Genomic DNA, 20,164 nt, shown 5'->3' with positions numbered 1-20,164 from the left:
TTTTGTCCTGTACATTTATCAGCCTTCAAAAGCTGAAATTTTAATGCCTTCTCAGTCAATATTGTAGTGCATACAACCAATTTCTCTTTTGACTGACAGACTACTTTGGTATCACTATTATATTTTGCCAGCTGATTATCCAGTCCCATTATAAAACCCATGTATGGATAGTGGACAAAACAAGTTCCAACACTAATGTCTGTGTGAATCCTCTGGGAACCTTATCCCATTGGGGACATAGATTATTTATTACTCCTTTTGTTTCCTGTCTTTAAGCTGTCATTAAACCACAAGTGGTCTTTTCCTTTTTCTCTGTGATAGCTGAGGTTCTTTATGATTGCTTGGTAGAGGATCTTAGAGGAGCCTTTATCAAATCAGTTACTATTCATTTTCCTTTTATTTAACATCCTGAGCACCTCTACAGGAGAACTGTTGAGATGAATCATACTTTCTTGCCTTGACCCTCATCTTCCTGGCTTTTTGCATGTGTCCTTTCCATAAGTTTGCCTGGGTGGCTGGTTAGTCACCTCCCTGCCATCCTTTTGCTCCCTAAACGTACTACTGTTGTGCTCCTGCACATAATTTCTAATCTTCTGCTTCTGTGCTGTGGCCAGGCTTCTGATGTTCTTGTAATCAGGAGGTATTTTATGTAGCAGTACTATTCATTGAACACGTGAGTCAAAATGCAAATGGATTGTCCTCTGATGCTGGAATGGGGACACTGGAAGAAAAGAAAAGGATATGATGTACTCTTCAGAAGCCTCATCTCCTGGTTTGAAGTTTTATCTTCAAGGGTGTGTGTAAGCCTCTCTCATGCTTAAGAAGCCCTGTTCATTTTTAAAACTCACTATCAGACAGTTGACACAGCAGCTGAATTTCCTCCAGAGCACATCAGGATCGGGCTCTGCCGTGAAACAATCCTCTGTTGCAATTCCGTGCAGCTATTAGCCATCTCCATCTCGCTTCCTGGCCATGCAGAAATCTCACATCAACTATTTTCCTTTTGCCCCAGATGAGCTGCAGAGCCTCAGTGCCCCAGCACAGCCTCAGGAAGAAAGTCAGAAAATGCCACTGAGGCAGAGGGAAGCATTTCTGGCTGCTCTAAACTCCCTGCTGCTTCATGCCCTGTATGAGTTTGCAGCCTGCAGTAATCCCAGCAAACAACTCTCAAACAAAGGTCTGTGTTCAAACATAAAACATTTATCCTAAACAGCAGGCAATGAACTTCTGCTTTTAAAAGTCCTGGTCCCAGAGATAGAGTTCAAAATGTGAAGTAAGTGACAGCTTTATCTTAAACACAGCTTTGGCTTCCCCTCATGTGAAGTTTTTCTCTTCTTGAATTTGAGAAAGGAGAAACTGCCTGTACTTAGTACATGAGCTGCTGTGCAGGCATTTCTAAAGGCAGAGACAGGTAAGAAATACAGAATGTATGGATAGGATAGGGATGTGTGGATAGGACTTCAGTATCCAGGATATATTGCATATATAAGGTGTTGAAGTTAGGCAATAATCCAGCAAATTGAACTGTTCTTCTACCTGCAGAATTATAGAAGGGAGTCCAGAGATCAGAAAGTTGAAAGCACATGCCTGAGTTTTTTTCTTCTGTGACTTGAAAACAAGAGTTTCCTGCTTCTAACTACATGTCACTAATGTTAATAACAAATGTGCTCCTCTAGTGGATAGGAAACTGTTTTGTTCTCATAGAACCAGTGCTTTCTAATGAAGAGAGGCTGTCAAGTTGCCATTAAATTTTTGATGTGAAATAACGAGATAAGTGCAACTAACAATGAAAGGGAAATGGGTCACTTCAGGAAGATCGAGTGGCTGATTACTGTGTGAGAACAGCAGGTTCAATCCCAGCCTGGAGAGCTCCATGCCAGGTACAACATCACAGACATATTTCACAGCTCACTGGGAGGTGTGCATTCTAAGATGTAAATCAGCACTCCTGACTATAAAATCAGCTTACTATTTATATTTATTTGTATCTTGATTTCTATCTTTATTTATATCTTTATTTATATTTTTATAGTAATGCAAATGGAAAATTGATGATCATCTCAATTTATCCTCAACTGCCCCCCTGAAGCACTGCCTCCTGGAGTAATTCTCTAAGGCCAAGGTGGTGTCTATTTTCTTGCCCAGATAAGCTAGTCATAAGTAGATTATTAAAGTAGTTTGTTATCAAATATATTTTGGCATTTCTAGAGTACATTGTGTTGTTTTCTCAGCTGATGTCAGCACTCTACTCACAGTGAAATGGAAGCAGATTTCCAGTACTGCTTGAGATACTGCAGTATCTATGAGTAGCCCTGGGGCAGCTTCTCCTGCCAATAGTTAATCCCTTTCTCACACCAAATGCCGTTTCAGGGAGAAAAGGTGTCAGAGAGACATAAAAATCAATTAACAGAAATGAAGTGTTGCAGTTCTGCCTGTGAATGCATAGAGAGGAAGGAGTATGACTCCTTGAGCTGACTGCCAGTTATACTAAGTCCATGCAGTCGTCAGAAGCGCTGTGCTATATGAATAAGGCTTCAGTTATAGATTCCTGATATCCTGTAGTATTTCAGTATCCATCAATGTACTGATTGTCACTTTAGATGTGACATGTGGTTATTACACTACAGATATCAGTGTGGACATTTCTGATTAGTTTTTTTAAAAACCCACTAATTCCAGACATGTTTTTATGAAGAAATCTCCTTTCCTGCATGGATCAGTCACAACATGGGAGCATGGGGTTGGGTTGTCATCTCATGGGCTGTGCTTCTGTCAAGACTGGCAGCAATTTCAGGTGTATTGTAAAATGGGAGGGAACTCCCTCCCTTTACATTTCCTTGTAAAATGCACAGGGAAGCTTTTATTTTGAAGTGCTTTTATGAGATGCATTAGCATGAAGTTCAGTGTTGCTCTGTTAACTATTCCAGAAACAGTCTGTAGACTGAGACTGAAATATTAATTAGTGCTATTATATAACAACTTAGACCTCTCTAGTACATCTTGTCTGAGAGGTTGATGGCCAAAGGAGTTTCCTTGTCTGAATGACACATTTTTGAAAACAAACAGTGAGTGTCAAGGCAGTCACCAAACAAGGATACAGTCATTTTAAAAGTATGCAAGGAGGGCTACTTCTTTCTTTCGCCATGCTCAACTTCAAGCATAGGAGCTTTCAAACACACACCACAAGACCAGCTAACTCTTGTTGTTTCTTGTTTTATTTGACTACTATGCAAGTACTGGACTGAAGCCAAAGAATTCAGCCTCAGCACAGGCAGCACTAGTCAGCACTGAGCCTGGGGCAACCCTCTGGCTCTGAAGTTGTGTTTGGACCCTGGTGTCTGAGAGGAAAGTCATCATTCAGCAACAGAGGCTTCTTATCCTGTCCTTTGTGACCTCTGAGATGAGTAGCTGGGAAGCTGGCAGGGCAGCTCTGCCCTGCTGCCTTTCTCCTTGGTGAGGACATGGGAAGGGATGGGCAGCCAGGGGGCACTGAGGCTGGTACTCTTCTGTCTGTTACAAGTATATAACTGGGTTTGCTGATCCCTTAGGAACGTGTTCACTAGTATATACACCTTACTTAGGCTCTTGCTGTGGTCTTTGTTTCTTCGGACTGGCTTTTGAAGCATTACATTTCTCTCAAACTGCTTCCTAGAGTTTGGAAGTATTGCAAGGAAGAACGCAGAATCCCATTAGCTGAAAAAGTCAATGCATTTTCCAACGGAAAAAGAAATCCTTCTGAATATTTAAGCAGAGTAGTATTAAATGTTAATACTTGCTTTACATTAGCAATGGCATTTTAAAAATAGAATTAGATCAAAGAACTGTAGATTAATCAAATACGAATTTCCCTGCATGGAGGTAATGTCTCTTTGGATAAACACTGTGCCTGTCATTGACATTTGAGAGTCTCTGGGATATTTATTCTGAAAAGATGGCAGCAGAGTGACTGACACTGGCTTGGTAAGCTGGGGTAGGAATGGGAGCCATCTCTTCCCTGCTGTTGAGGCTCTCTCTGCTCACACCTGTGAAGCAATCCTGCCTCTCCTCTTTGCACAGCAAGGCAGAAAGGAGACTGGTCAGTCTTATGCCTGGCTGCCAGTGCCCAGCCCTCTTTGGGAGTGTAAATGATTGTGATGCTGTGTCTTTGCTCTTGAGTTTGAAGTTTCTGCTTAGAGCCTCAGAGAAGGCCATGCAGGCATACTTGGAGCAAAAAGCAGCACGTACAGACCCTGCAGGTGCTGTTAATGGTAATAACAGGTAATGAAGGCTTCCAGTCTACAGCATTCATTTTAAGTTTCTAATACCTAGAATTATATTTCTCCATTTTATGGCACTGCACAAGTCTCATATTGATGAGGAATAAAATTCATAAGGTATAATGAGAACAGATTGCATCGCAGTGAAACCATGTCCTAAGGGGGTTTTCATGGAGCAAAATTTTAATGAATAGTTGTGAACAAGAGCTGTCCTTCCCCCTCTCACGTTTAGTGACTATACCTGCCCTGTCCTCTGTGAGGAGGCAGGTCCCAGGCAGTGCCACCTGATGGCCCTGTCCTGGTGAGCATCTGTGAGGCAGGGAGTGCGAGGAGAGCTCCATTGTACCGTGGCATGTCGTGAGATATTGTTGGCCTTAAGGCTGGGGAACAGGACACAGACAATAATGTCACTGCAGATGAATGTCCAGGTAGAGTTCTGGGAGCTCAAATCCCCCCTGAGTTGGTATGGGGCTGAGCCCTTGCTGCCTGGGGCTTGCAGCCACTCCAGCAGTGCTGTCAGCTGCCGCACCCAGCTTGACACTGGTCTCTTGGGAAGGGGCATGGAGGTGGCAGCATCATTCCTGACCTGGAATTCTTAGAAATCCCTCATTTCCCATAATTATTAGAAATCAGCACACACTAGGGGTGTATTAATACAAAATATTTGTATTTTAGAATATAATGAAAAATTATTTTGCTAGGAGGGCATTTTCAGTATATTTTCACTCAGATTTGCTGCCCTCCTGCTGATAAAAGTGGCAATGTTCTGTTTCCATATGATTAATTAAAGAAATAGCATCTTCTGCTAACTCAGTGGTTGATATGTGAGGATAGAATGGAAACACATGCCCCTCTGTCTGCTAAAAACAAAAAAACAACAACAAAAAAGATGAATAACAGAGAACATCTCCATCCCCTTTCCCTCTTCCAGGCTGTGACCAGTTCTTGGTAGCATTAATGTTAGGGACTCTTGGGTTTTGTTTATGCTGAGTGGCTGCTGCTAGGTGTTGTTGAATTTTTTTCATCCCAAGGGCTTCGCTTGTTCCAGTGCTCCTTGTACCGTGCGGTTTTGGAGATTCAGACAGCCCTTCCGTAAACGGACTTTTTTCTTGGCAAACAGGGGTATGATTTTTTAGAAAAGTGAGGGCATCATCTCCAGAGATGAGTCAACAGCTGGGCAGCGTAGAGTAGAGGAGAAAAAGGTTTTCGGCAGCTCTGAATACTCTAAAACACGCATTTTCGAACGTCTTCAACTATTTCTTCTTTGCTTTCTGAAGCGGCCCGGTGCAGCCGCTCCGTGCTTGGGTAAACTCCGGCCAGCCGGGGAGCTGCCGGGACGGGCTGGGGCTGGGGTTGGGGCTGGGAAAGGCTGTGCGGGGCTCGGGCAGGCTGTGCGGGATTGGATCGGGACTGGCTGGAGCTGCGGCTGGGGCAGGCTGTGCTGGATCGGGACGGGCTGGGGCAGGCTGTGCGTGCTGCCCGGGACAGGCTGGAGCTGGGGCAGGCTGTGCGGGGCTGGGGCTGGGGCTGTGTGCCGGGCTGGGGCAGGCTGTCTGTCCCGCTCCGCAGGCTCACTTCCCAGGCTGCTGTGCTGGAGCGATTGGCCCGCGCGGATCATGTGGGAGAGCCGGAATCCCGAGCTGTAGTAGGTCTTGGCACTCCTTTGGCGTTTAAAGCGCTCGCTCCTCGCAGCTCCCTGGGGCTTGGAGCGTCCCTGCTCTCCTTGGCCGGCTCTGATCGGGGCAGCGGCGATGCTGAAGCAGGTGCCCCGGGCCGCGGGCACCGCCTGCCTGTACCTGAACGCGGTGTCCCCCGAGGGCCAGGAGCTCTTGTGGCGCTGCGATCCGGCCGCCCGGCGCCCTCCGTACAGGACCAGCAGGATTCTTGCCCGTCACCAGCTGGTGACGAAGATTCAGCAAGGTGAGTTGCTGGCAGCAGCGCTCCGCAGCCCGGCGCTGGCGCAGGGGCTGCAGCTCTGCTCTTTCGTAAGAGAACAGGTTTTATTGCCTCATGTTTCGGGCTCGTTTCCTGTCTCTATTCCAAATTAATGTGGCTAGAGACAGGGTTTGAAATAGTCATTCATACCTCTCTGTTTGCACACATACACACATGCACCGACCACCAGGAGACACATGCTAGTGCATGATTAGCCATTTAACTAAGTTACCTTTTAATCATAAACTACCGTGGTATCTTAGGTGCTGAACTTCGTCTTGTGTGACTGTCTGAGCAGTTACTGGCACCAGCCCATCTGCTGTGGTTGCTACAGGTCAGACCTGCCCATGGTAACCCACAAAAGAGGAATAGGTGGTCGCCCAATTAAAAAAGAAACAGAAGTCCAGTGTGACTGGAAGAAGTCAACTGGGATAACATCCTTTGGGAGCAAGTGTGTGTAACTGTCAGGGCATTAGAAAATCTGTCACATATCCTTAAAAATAATTGCTGACTAGGCTTTCCACAGCTGCTTAAGCAGTTATCTAAGCAGTCATTACAAATGTAGCGATTTGGTTTTTTCTGAATGTCTGTCTATGGCACTGAAGCTAAATGCAGATTGGCCCCAGAACAAATCCTTTGGCCTGTGCACACAATTTAAAATCATCTTCACAATGGCTAATGCAAAGATAAAAACCCTAACCAACTGTACCAATTTTTCTGGATTAAAAAGCAAATCAATACACAGTTTTGTATTGATCATGGTTTTGTATGGAATCCTGTTTTCAAGAGCACTGGTTTCCAAAGTGGATGTGGTCCTACATGCAGAAAAATGTCACATTAAAAAAATTAATTTCTGATGATAAAAGCCACTTTCTGGACGGCTTGCAAAAAGGTGTTTGATTCTGCTAGGGGCAGGTATGGAGATGACATCATTCACTGTCATATCTGGCAAATATCACAGCAATTGGTGTGAGGTTTTGACCAGCACCAGTTAAATGGAATGGCTATTTTTGTGCACTGCTTTCCAGTAAGATTCTTTAGATCTATGGCTGTCAAACTCTGGCAGAAGTACAGAATATAGTGATGGAATTTTATTGCATTTATAAAGAAAACAATGTATAATTCTTTGGCTAGGTTTAAAAAGATGAAAAAGATAGTTTCTGTGGCAATTAGGAAAATGTAGTTGTTTGCAGGGCAGTCTCAGGAACTGGTCGTGTTTGAAGGATTCTGGTCCTCACTGCAGCTCTGATTTCAGGAAGGATATTATGTCATTCTGTGTACCCAGTGTATAGCCTGGATTGAATGGAAAGAAAGGGTAATTTATTTCTCTACAAGTTTATTTGAAAATATTTTGGGTGCAGTGCTAGTACCAACTTAGCGTTCAAACAGCATTAACTGAGGATGTGGTGGATTAACACACCTCTTCTACCTGTCATGGTGCTCTTTAGCATTCCCTCTTGTGACCTGTAATCTGTCTGGGACTGCCAGGGCTGCCAAAGCCAGCCAGTGCTGCTGAGACTTTGGAGAAGCTGCATGGTGGGAAGTTTCAAAGTTGAAACTTTTCTTCCTGCAGCTTGTTGCATGGATGGTCAGTCTGTGGTGCATGACCTCTGCTCTTTCACAGCTTTCCACCCTGTTCTGCACAGAGCTGTGGAAATGATATTTGTATAGTACCTTGATCATGTGATGTATGCTACTGTTCACTATATGAAATATTTATCTATTTTGGGTCACTAAGAATAAATACATTATTTCTTTTATTGATGTAAGCTTGGGACAAGATCCACTGTTGGTGACGTGTCATTTCATTAACAGTAAGGAAATTATGTGTGCAGATAGATGCTGATGTCTGTCTGTAAGGCCATATGTAGGCAGACACACATCTAGTGCAAAACCAAGGCACACATTTTGTTCTACAGTGCCCTAAGTAATGACTAATAATTTTCATACAAATAGTTGTATTAGCAATACCAAAAAATCTAAACTGATATAGATATAGATATAGATATAGATATAGATATAGATATAGATATAGATATAGATATAGATATAGATATAACTAATATGACTCAGTTTGAAACCTCCAGTTTATGGTCTGGATGAAAAACCTAGATCCATCAATCCCGCACAAGACTTCCACCAAGTTTTGCTGGATTAGCCTGTCACCCTCTCTGCTTGCTTTGTTGAGAACTGTAAGCAGTGTGAGGGTACTGGATCAGTCCCCATCCTTTTCCCAGAGGGTACTGGAAGAGTACTCTAAAATGGGTGGAGTTATCAGGCTGTGCTTTCAGAGGTGAATGAGTTTTACCCCTTTAACAAATGGGATTCATAACTAGCAGAGTGCCACAAAGAAACTTACCAATAATATATTGAAAAGTAGATTAGGAGATGCAAGATGGGAACCAAAACTTGCTTTCAGTCATTCAGTTGAGTAAAGCATGTAAATCATTATTTAGTTGCTTGAATTTGTGTATCTTTGAGTTATACATTTTAAGGCTATTAAGACAAAATATTTGAGCATAGCTACCCCAATTCCTGTGTTAGCACTTCTCCAATCTAATAATTTGGATTGTAGCATACATTTACAAAAGATTCAGCCTGCATTTTAAGATTGTTGGAATGGTGAATCCTGCCTTGTAAATTACTTTGCTGAAAACAGATCTGCCACATGTTTAAGTGCTAAGCTGCCCTGGGGCTTGTTTGAATACCTGCTCTCTGCTCTTACCCAGTTATTTTTCACTTGCTCGTTTTCAGACTGGAGGCATCTGAAGTAGGATTGTTATATCAGGGAAATTTTTTCCTTAGTTAAAGGAATGTTTTACAAAATTACAACATATCCAATTTATAATGTATAAAGCAGACAAAGCTTCCATTCCTGGTCAGTGATGCAGTGTGATACCAAGTGTTGCACATAGTGCTAGTTTTTCAGCCATTAGCTGCATATACTGTTCTAAACTATGCTAATTTACACTATCATACCACAATACAGCTTTTTTCCCTCCCTGAAAAACACATTTGCTGAAAACTATTTCCTTTGTATTTTCCTTTGGTGTTAGTTAAAAATAAACTAAATGAGTCATTAGAGGAATTATACTATTTGTGATCTTTTTGATGATTCCCTTTCCCCCATGAGGCCATCATTTCCACACTGAAGGGGACACATGCCTCAGCCTAAAGGAACGGGGTGTAGCATGCTTGGTCTGAGGCATTTATTCAAACTCTCTATGCAGTAACTGTGTGAGAATTCATTAATGATTACTCATGTTTTCTTTAAATAAATAAGGTGGTGGCTTTTGAGAATTTATATTACATGAGTCACAAAGTTGTTATTTCTTTTACAGTGCATGGCTAAACTCAGCGCAGAACAGAAAATATAAAAAGTAGCTGTAGGTAAAAAGTAATGAAGAATTAAGGCTATACCCTGAAAATGTTAAATTGGGCTGTGCAGTACAGGTAGAATGTAAGTCAAGGTGAATGAAGCCACATCTGCCCCAGCATGGACAGGCTGGTAAAGGAATGTTCCCTTTCACCTACAGTAAAATTAGATTCTTCGCCTGCACATTCAGTAAGACAATAATATGAAGAAGCAAATGAAAACAAGACAAATTCCTATTCTCAGTGAGTAAATTCCTGCCCACAGTGTGTAATGTCCTGTGATTTGTCTCAGTTTATGTCCACAGGCAAGAACAGTTGAGGAAAATTGTTCGATGGAGCGATATTAAATCAGACTTTCAATTTTTCAAGACAAACTCTCCATTCAGCACTCGGCAAATGTTTTATACTCTCATGTGTTGCAATTTCAGTGTTGGTCTTGTATGTCTTCTATTACCTTTGGTCACCTGGATTTGTCTAGTTCGAGTGAGTTTTAGAAGTGCAAACAAATGCACTTTTCTGTCTTATAGTCTTCCCTTTGTAATTAGTTCGAGGTGTTTAATTCTTCTATTTTTCTAAGCATGAGTAGAATTTGTGGAAAGTGTTACAGAGGTATACAAGTGACTTGGAAAAAATTATGCAATTCAAGTGACTTAAATTTCAACAATTATTCTGCCATAAGAGATAATATGCTCTCATATTCAAAAGGAGAACAGGGAATTCATGTAGGTGAAAATGTTGCAGTCACAGGCTGCATTAAAAAAGCCCACATAAAATTCCTGGTATGCACACAGGTGTGGATTACAGGATGGGAAATGGGATACAATTAAAAGATTAAAGACTGTGAGTTTGGTCAGACATACAAAGAGGACAAAATAGAGTTGTTCAGGCAACCTGAACCATAGCCTTTCTCATGTTCTGGATGCTGGCCACTTTACCCGCACATGTTTGAACCTCACTGACTGAACGCAGGAAAGTGAAAGATTCACCAACAAGATTCAGCCTTGGTGGCAATGATACAAACACCCCCACTTAGGTCATCTCTGACCAGTGCTGGAGGTCTGCTGTCTCATGAGCCTGTAAGCTGGGGAGCCAGGTCAGCAGCACCTTGTAGCCACTTTTCAGCTCCCGGTGCCTCCTCTTGTGGTGCTTCTGTCTACGCTCCAACCCAGGCACACAGGAGAGGACAGAACTGGGGCTGGGGTTGCCCAGAGCACCAGGAGGAACATCCTTAGCTGCAGAGCTGCTTTGCAGACCTCAGCTGGGACATGGTCCACCCCCTCCACCATTAGATGTGTGCGGGGCAGCTGTGTGCTCACAGCAAAGGGATCTTTGGGTTGGTTGTTTCATACACTCTTTAAGGCCCCTTAGAAACTGAGACCCTATGTCACCTGAAGCTTCTTCATCATCTTTTCTTCCTTATACATTCTTTCCTCAAGTCCTTAGACCTAAACTTGAAGAAACTAGAGTTCCTCAATTAAATAATAGGATTTTTAAAAATACTTTTATTATGTACTTGTACTCTGAAATGGTTGAAGTATTTGTTGGACACTTTAACACAAAAAATGTGAGCATCCTTAGAGGTATTTATAAGCTCAGAGTGCCCTGAGATGTGTTTCTATTAAAAACAATATTGGTATAGAAGAGTGCAGTCCAGCTAATTAAAGTTTTAAAAAGTTGTTCTTCATAAACAACAGGACATTTAAAACAGAGAAACCTTCACTGGGGCCACTATCTGGCAAAAAAAGTTAAAATATGTAACTAGAAGTGGCCTGTGTGGTACTGGAGATTGGATTCAATAATAGTGGCTATTTCTAGTCTTAAAGCTTCACAGTCATGAAATGTCAAAGGTACTTCAGCTGACACATGCAGGTTGGACACAAAAAAGTAAATCTTGGCTCTTCTTATAAGTTAGGAGACTTTTACTCTCAATTTCACTGAAAGTAGGATTTCAGCCAAGGTGAAATCTTAACTTGAGGCTTTTTTATTTTGAAATTGTGAAATGAACAGCTGTAGTTGTGCTATATATCTTCTGCATTGATCATGGACGAGACTGAATTTCATATTAACCCCATTGTACAAGTATAGACAGTAATATTAAAAGACATTTAAGCCAATAAATGCAAGATTTATGCTCAATAAATGAATCACTAGAGTAATAATAATCAGAAGGGGAATTAGTTTAAATTCACAAGGAGTGATAAATCACTGTGGCATATAAAATGCTATATAACAGAAGTAAAATGGAAATTACTCACAATAGTTGATTAATTAAGAGAATATGTATGTAGCATTTTTGCTACTCAATTTCTTATATCCATATTTATACAGAAATCTCTGAAAATAAAGTGCAGTGTTTGCACCATGAGCACTGTAAATGTTAATTTTAAAAAATCTGCAGTTTTAGGTTCCAAACAGATACTATTATTTCTTGGCAGTAGAGAGTTACGTGCTTTTAATTTTTATTCCTGTGCAAGCTGTGTAGTCAATGATAGCATCTTAGCCTCACTCTTTTTTTTTATCTTATTCCTGTCACATGATATTCTCAGATGTTTAATTGCAGTTAAACAAATATATGAGCTGTTTCAAATAGGGCATCACATATGCTTGGACTAGTGCCTAAGGGACTGAGCAAACAGGACCCTTGTTACTAGGTTATGAAACAATTGTCTGTAGTTGAGTTTGTTACACCTTTTAATAGCTGCTTTTGAGGGTAAAATGATGAATTACATATCCTGTGAGCTTGATCCAGTATAATACTAGTTGTGTCATTTCTTATTTATACTCATTTTATAGATAAATAAATGTAAGCGAGAACCCCCCCATCTTTGTGACCTGAGGAGTTTCCCCTTTCAGGTCCAGTTTAATCAGAGAAGAACACCATAATATGGTGGGAGAGAGGAGGCCTCGAGCACCTTGAGCTGGACTATTTAGAAGCTCTTGAAGAGTAGACACTATGATTCAGAGGACTTGGGAGTATTTTGGTTTGGCTGAAAAGGATGTGTGTGACTCAGTTTGAAAACATCTTGTGGGTTTTCACCTCTCATTTGTTACAGGACTGAGTTTAATTCTACAGGGAGAAAACAATCCCTCCATAGCAGTTCAGAACACATGGGATTTTGACTAATACAGACACAGAGATGAACAATCCTTGTGATAAGTTAGGTAAACTTGACAAAGTAACTTGGTTTAAAATAATGGGCTGTGCAGTACATCTTAAGTAAATACCATCTGCCAGGCATGGAAACTGCCTGCCTGGAACATACCAGACATTTTGCTTTCCAGTCAAAGCCCTTTGCCAAAGAAGGACTCAGCCCTGCTACTTACTCAGATGAACCTTCCCCTGTGCTAAAGGAGCAAAATAATACATCCTAATAATGTCAACTGGTTCTGTTTAATGAGCTAGATGTTACGGGCCTTTGGCAATAGTTGTACTCTCTTTTAATTGGATTGTGGTTGGAGGAAGGTCTGTTTATGTGAGCAAAGTTTTCAGGATTTGGAACCAAAATCTCTGTATATTTATTGTGATTTCTCTCCTTTGGTCCCAATGGCCTAGAGGGTATCTGATTTTTTCCCCCTTAATGTGTCACTAGTGTCTTTCATGGTTTGTTTATTTTATTGATTTTGCAGAGCTTGTTTATAGTCCTTCACCACCTGAATGGTTTAGGAATATGGATAAAAGCAGCAAATTAAAATTTAAATCTCTAATTTAATTCTGGGTTTTGTCCTCTTCAGTCACAAACACACACCCACTGGCATCCAGCACCCTTCAGACCTGCCATTTTCTGGGAGATTTCTCAGCTTCCTTCCTGCAATCATTTGCAGGAAAATACGGCACCCTCAGCTTTAAGAAAAGGCAACACAGCTTTTACTGCTGAATGGGTTGGGAAGTGGGGGTGGTGGTACAGTTTTTGCTCCTGTATAACACTTCTCTGCAAAGAACTATTGCTTCTCCAAACCCCTCAGTGCATGCTGAACCATGTGGTTTTTCCCTAGATCTCTGACAACACTTCCCCCTTCCTTATTGCATGTATCCTTTGGGCCAATTACTTCAATGTCCATTTACCCATATTATTATCCAGAAACTCCTGCTTGCAGATATTAGGTGTTAACACATTGCCTCCCTGTGTTGGTACAGCAGTAAAATGTCCCTCTGAGTCTGAGTGGGCATATCTGTGCTGCTAAATAAAAGAGATGAGAGGTGAGCTTGAAGTACCCCCTGGGCTGCTGAGCAGATTCTCTGGCTCTGTTTTGGGCTTCTCCAGCTGGCTCAGCTGAGACTAAGCCTCAGAGAGGACTAGTTATACTACTAGATATAGAGAGGACATGAAGTGAGTGATGCCACTTGACCAAAAAACAAGAATCAGTCTGTGTTTCATTTAGCAGTGTAATTGTAACCCCTCTTACTGCTGCCACAGAAGGTGCAAAATGAGGGAAAACCTTGCTCACAAGGTCTAAAGATCCAATATTAAAGTTTCTGTAGTGTTATCCCCCAAATGGGGTAATACAATTTTTTAATGCTTGAAGTTTCTGATGAATATACTCAAAAGTAAATGTATCCTGTCATGGAGTGCCTTTTCATTCCTGCAAAAATGCAGAAATAAATTCTGTTTAGAAGCCAAGTACTTAAGTAATTTTCATTCTATCATACTGTGAAACAGTTCATATTAGCTAACCACAACCTCATCCTTCTCCTTTTGAAATTAGTGTCCCAAATCTGTGTAAGGTCAGAACTTGCAAAAATAATTCAAAATAATTAGATCGTATGAGATCATATTGCTGATCCAAATCAAGTGTCCTTGCAAAAGACCCAGGATTTGAAAAGGGACCAAAGACGTGAGATGACTAGATTTGAGGAGGAAGTAGTATCTCTGTCAACACTCAAATGGCACAAGGTGCCATCTTTCACATGTGTGAAAGGCACAGTCCTTTTCCATCATTTCAGCTTCAGGAAGCACAGAATGTTTCATTTTCCCTAGTCCCCAACTGATATGGGAGTGGGAGTCTGGACAAGACAAGACTCTCAGAGCCACACAATGTGGCTTTTTCATGATATATTTGGCAAACTTTAATGTTCTGCAGGATGAATCTAAGTTTTGTGTCTTTAATTGCATCTGATGGCAGCAGCTGAATATCTAATCATTTTGTAACTTCAGAGGTAATGGCTTTCTCTTCCTGCAAACATTTATCTGAAGGGGATAATGTAAAATCCAAAAGTTAGTGCTTGGCAGTAAGTCCTTGGCTTTGCATTTTTTTCTTTTCATTTTTACAGCTATATTTATATGGATTTCTGAGGACATTTTAAAACTGCCATCCTGTCAGCTTCACTTCGTTAAAAGTGTGGCAGGCTGCCTAGGTCTTATCCAGAGTTAAGAGGAGTTTCTTGTCTCTTCAATTCAGCAATATCTGTCTTAAAAGTTTCTTCCAAATCAAGAGACTGAGATATCAGAATACTTTTTCCAAAACTTTATCATTCGAACTGCTGATTCTGCATTAAAACTAAACACCCTTGCCAAAACCTGAGCCATGGCAGCAAAAGCTGCGTTTCAAACTACTGCCTGAGTGCTGTAGCCTGGATCAAATAACACAGGCACTGATTCATGACCAGGATTACTCTATCTTCATCCAGTGCTTCATGCTGATAGCTGGAGCTGTCTTCATCGTGGTGATGGCTGATCAGACATGGCATCAGTGGTGCTACCTGGGGAGATGAGTGGCTGCAGTTCAGCCTGAGGCCATCCCTCCCCAGCAGCCCTGACATCCTCCTTGAAGGGCCATGGGTGCCAGCAAGAGGCAAAGGGGTGCCCTTGCACTTGCACATGGGGTAATTGTCAGTTCAGACTAAGAAAGTTCTGTTTACCAGCAGCTTCTGAAGGAAGGAAGAGATTTCCGGTCACATTTTAATTCCCTTTTATGCAGAGCTATTTTTAGATGGTGCTGCTGCCAGTCATATCAAATTCTTTGTGTCTTTTGAATTTTCACTGAACTGCATAATAAGCGTTTCAGCTCCCTGGTGCATAATGGCAGTGTTATTTGCTGAAAGTCTTATTATTTCGAGTGGCCTCTTATCTGAAGATCGATTCATTAGTTCTGGCCTCTGAAGTTTAAAATGAAACAATTGCAATTGCTAAAGAAAAAATTAAATTACACTTTGTTTCAGTAATACTTATTTTCTCTAATGTTGGGTACTGAAAGTCTATTTCAAGGCTGACAAATCAGATGATCCATACATATTTCTGGGCTGTAATTTGACCTCTGTCATCCACAGCTTGTCAAGATGTATGAGAGAACTTGGCTATCACTGAGGGAAATTTAGTTCCTTTTTCCATTATTTGGTTTATCTTTTTAGTCAGAGAGTGCAAACCAGCTTCCACCAGTCTCCAGATGCTCATGGAAAGCTACTAGCAATGAGAACTGCAAGGACAGGTCATTTAGGTTACTCAGCTAAGTTTACTCAGCTGAGTAATTATATGTTACTCAGAAGTGTCTCAGACCTTTGAAGTTGCCTTGTTCTAGAAAGTTGTGTTTTAGACCATTTCTGTGGAAGACTTTCGTTAAGTTGCTCTATTGCCGTTGGATTCTCGTTGGGCATGGGACCTAAAAGTTGTTGTACAAGCAGGAAGACAGTTTTCACATGCCACCAGGTATGATATTATGTGAAAATAATATCATGTTATTTTCTGTGGTCTGACATCTTGGAAAATCCCCCATCTTGAGTCTTCAGTGAGAATCGGTATAAAGCTTTCAGCATTTTCATGGTAGCTCTGCAGAGCCACTGACTCCCACACTGGCAAGGCTTTTTACAGCTCCATGGTGCCTGTGAATGTTTCTAAAGACAGAAAGTTTTCAAAAAACTGCCAAGACCAATAGAGAGAGCTTTTAAAATGCAATCTGAATATATATAGTACATAGAATTTTAAGGATAAGGACACAAGTAGTTGAGTGAGTAGCTTTTCTTGTTCAGCAAAACATTTCTGTGACCAGAATGCTTTCTTCCTCCTGAGCACCTGAAGCTGACAGTTGAAAATTTTCTGGTTGAAACTATAGCTTGCTTTTTAGAGAACTCATGAAAACCCAAAACTGTAGAATAATTGTCTAAAGTTAATATTCAATAGACATAGCCACAATCCATTTAAAGTGAATCAAAAAAGTGCCACTCATTTTTTTAAAGTATTCCTTATTGACTCTGTAGCAGCTGGAAAACCATAGCAAGTTTTAATTATCTTCAGAAAACAAAAAGCTTCCACCAACACATGCTGGTTTTTATCAGCAGCTGTTGTATGCTGACATACTCTTTCAGCATATATGAGGCTCAGCTGTCCTAAATAATCATAGTAAAATGTAAAATAGATTTGTAGTGATGGTAATTTCTTGTTAGATATTTAACTACTGATGTAATTCATACTGAATTTAGGTCTGCTTCTTTGTTTAAGCTATAAGAAAATTATTTAAAACCAGGATTAATATTTAAGAGGTGCAAATAGCTTGTACCAAGAGTTTAAAATATTGAACTGTGGTGAATTTTTAACAATCACTAAAAATAATCAGATTCCCTGTTGTCATGGTTTTAGCATTTGTGCAAGTGTAAAATTTGACTTCCTGCCTTTGAGTAACAATTACTGCAACTTTATGGCAGTGAAAAAGTTGCAAATTAATTTGCTGATTTAAGGAAAAATCTTTACATGTCAGCCTTTTATTAGCAGAAGTGGAAATCTTTATAGCAGTGGCAGTTGTCAAATTAGATGCTGCAATTTTTTTTATTGCATGATTTAGCAGAATTTGTTTTTTTAATGGCACTAGTGTACTCTTCAGTCTGAGACACCAATAAATACTTGAGACATTTATGCTTCAGAAATGTTTAGAACAACATATAGGTATGGTAGATTTTTTTTTTTTAATGTATCTTGAGCCTGCATCTTCTCTAAAATGGAAAATTTGTGGTTAGCTCAATTTTTCATTACCTTATATTCTCTGTGATCTATTTTAATTTTGCTTTGAAAAAATATCAGGCAATCTGTAAAATGTGTTGTTGGCACCACGGCAATTTTGTGCCATTTCTTGTTCACATGAGAGATTGACAGAGATTTGATGGTTTCCATTCTGAGGCTTAACCTGGAGGGAAATATTACATTCAGGATACTGGACTCTTGACATTTTAAGAAGTTCTTTAATATGGATTAAAAATATGCATGGGAGTCCACATAGTTCTATTTCACTGAAATTACTATTGACTTTTGGTCTTGAGTTTTCACCCAGTCTGTTTTTAATCAAACTACAGTCTACTGAAATACAGTTCAGTTTCTAGTTTTAAGTAGGACTCAGGTGACATTCACTCAGGCTGTGTCCGTGTGGATACACAACAGCTTCACACACCAGTTGGATAAGGCACAATATTCCTTTGCTGTCTCTTGGAGATCCAGAGTTCAGATCCCCAGCAGAGAAAGGGGAACTGTGCTGAATCAAAATATCTCTAGTTTGCATAAAAATAACACATGCAGGAGCATCACAGTAGCACCACTAAGTGCAAGGAATAATCCTCTTTGAAGTCTCACGTTTAGAAACTGCAACTTCACGTTTGATGTGTCTGCTTCACTGAAATGTCCTGAAACCCTCCAAAACTTCAATGTTCAAGAACTGCCCAGGCAACAAGACTGTGAACTTTACAGAATCACAGAATAATTTTGGTTGGAAGAGGCATTGGGAGATCATCCAGTCCAGCTCCTACTCAGAGCAGAGACAGCTGGGCCAGATTGCTTGGGACCTTGTCAGGTTAAGTTCTGAGTTCTCCAAGGACTGGTACACAACCTCCACACATGCTCTGGGCAACTTGTGATGTTATTTCACCACCAAATGGGGAATTTTTTTTCTTTTATGTCTAATTGGATTTAAAATTCTGCAACTTCTTTCTGTTGCCTTTCATCCTACAGTTATGTCCCTCTAAAAAGACCCTGGCTTCACTTTCCTGTTAAGTAGATGAAGCCATTAATTAGCTCTCTTAGCCTTTTCTCCTTAAGGTTAACAAACCCAGCTCTGCTGGTCTTTCTTTCTATGTCAAGTTGCTTCAGCCTTCTGCAGGGCTTGGTGTGACATGCCCATGATATCCTTGTGCTGGGGAACCCCAAAATGAACAGAGTAGCCTGTAGTTTCACAAGTGTGGATAACAAGAAAGAAATCATGTAATTTGATCTGCTGGCTACATTCTTCCTAATACACTAACCTAGTGTGAGGGTGTTATCATTGGCCAAAAGGGCAAATTTATGTCAAATTTGTTGCCAAGAAAACCTAAAAGACTTTTCTGAAAGGGCTGTCTGTCCAGTTAGCCCCAGTCTGTCTGGTTGCAGAGGATTATTCTATCCCAGCTGCAGGACTTGGGTGGAATGTATGAGGTTCCTGTCAGCCAGTTCCTCCAGTGTGTCAAAGTTGAGAAGCAACCTCCAGCAACCTCCTTTGAAGAGCAGCTCTTCAGCATCTCAGCCACCCCTCCATGGTTTGGTATCAAATTTGCTGAGCCACAAATTTGCTGAGACTGTGCTTTATTCCATGATCCAGGTTGTTATTAAAGACATTAAACAGTATCAGCCCAGTATCATTGCCTCAGGGATACCAATAGTAACCAACAACCAACTGGACTTTGTATTGCTGAGAACAAGCTGTGAGGCCAGTGATCCAGTCATCTTCCTCACCATTTGCCTTCCATGTAATCTATGGTTCTCTTACCTGGTTTAGCTGTAAGGATGCAGTGGGAGACCAAGTTAAAGACAAGCCTCCTTGTTCTGTCTCCTTCCCTAACTAGTCCCTAACAGCCCATGGGTTTTGGTGTGTCTGTGAATGACCCAAGTTCAAGATCTTGCCCATTTGGCATAAGCAATAGTAAACCTTTCTCACTTGTAACTTCTGCCAGCTTCAATTTTATATAAATTAATACCTGTACATCAGCACAGATAATTAAACCAGGACCCCAAATTTCATTGCTCTATGCCATAAGCACTGTGCTGCAAAGTCAGTCTCAGTCGGCCTTCCAGTCTGTAGTATACATGGTATAGGATCCATAATTCATTGGAATAAAATCACCTGTGGTTCTGCAGTCTTTAAAAAGAAAATAGGATGAAAGCAGAGAAAAATAAACTGACTTTGTAGCTTTGTTTATTTGTGATTTGTCTCGGTGAGCTGTTAATGTGTAGTCAGTCAAATCCAATGAGTTGATGCCATTTGAATTAAGTTGTTTTATCCCAGCCTGAGGAGCTGCAGATTAATCTAAGAAAATTTGGAGCAAAGAAGAGATAGAGGGTGAGATAAGAGGGGAGCAGCATGTCTGCTCCACCCTTCCCAGTATATTTATTTCCAATGTACAGGATGGGGTGAGGCCATATCTGCAGGAGCAACTGAACAAGCCACAATGGAGATCAAATCTAAAGCAAATGAGGGATAAGGAGACAGACAAGGTAGGTAGGTCACTGTTGTCACTAATGCAGGAGACAGAGGAGGCCACCAAAAATATCCAGGGATGCCTAATGAGAAGTTGTTTTTCACCCTGGCTTTTGAGTCTTAGTCTTGCCCCAGGCAACGGATAGCTGTATTTAAACTGCCATTATCTATCCAGG

General features: G+C 41.0%; 1 protein-coding gene across 3 annotated transcripts in view; it reads left to right on the top strand.

Annotated features, from left to right (window-relative positions):
* Positions 1-20,164, top strand: part of STARD13 (StAR related lipid transfer domain containing 13) — a 295,636-nt gene that overhangs the window by 173,450 nt on the left and 102,022 nt on the right. The window contains exon 1 of one of the 3 annotated variants that reach the window (XM_005482469.4): positions 5,755-6,176. The exons of the other annotated variants lie outside the window; for them this stretch is intronic. Coding sequence (XP_005482526.2) covers positions 6,008-6,176 — 169 coding nt within the window. The 5' untranslated portion in view covers positions 5,755-6,007. Of the gene's footprint in view, positions 1-5,754; positions 6,177-20,164 lie in introns of those variants that run through there. 3 annotated transcript variants of the gene reach the window in all.

Source organism: Zonotrichia albicollis, chromosome 2 (genome assembly GCF_047830755.1).
Source record: "Zonotrichia albicollis isolate bZonAlb1 chromosome 2, bZonAlb1.hap1, whole genome shotgun sequence".
Lineage (NCBI taxonomy): Eukaryota > Metazoa > Chordata > Aves > Passeriformes > Passerellidae > Zonotrichia > Zonotrichia albicollis.
Note: the sequence above shows the minus strand (reverse complement) of the source record. Positions and strands in the feature narration are given on the sequence as shown.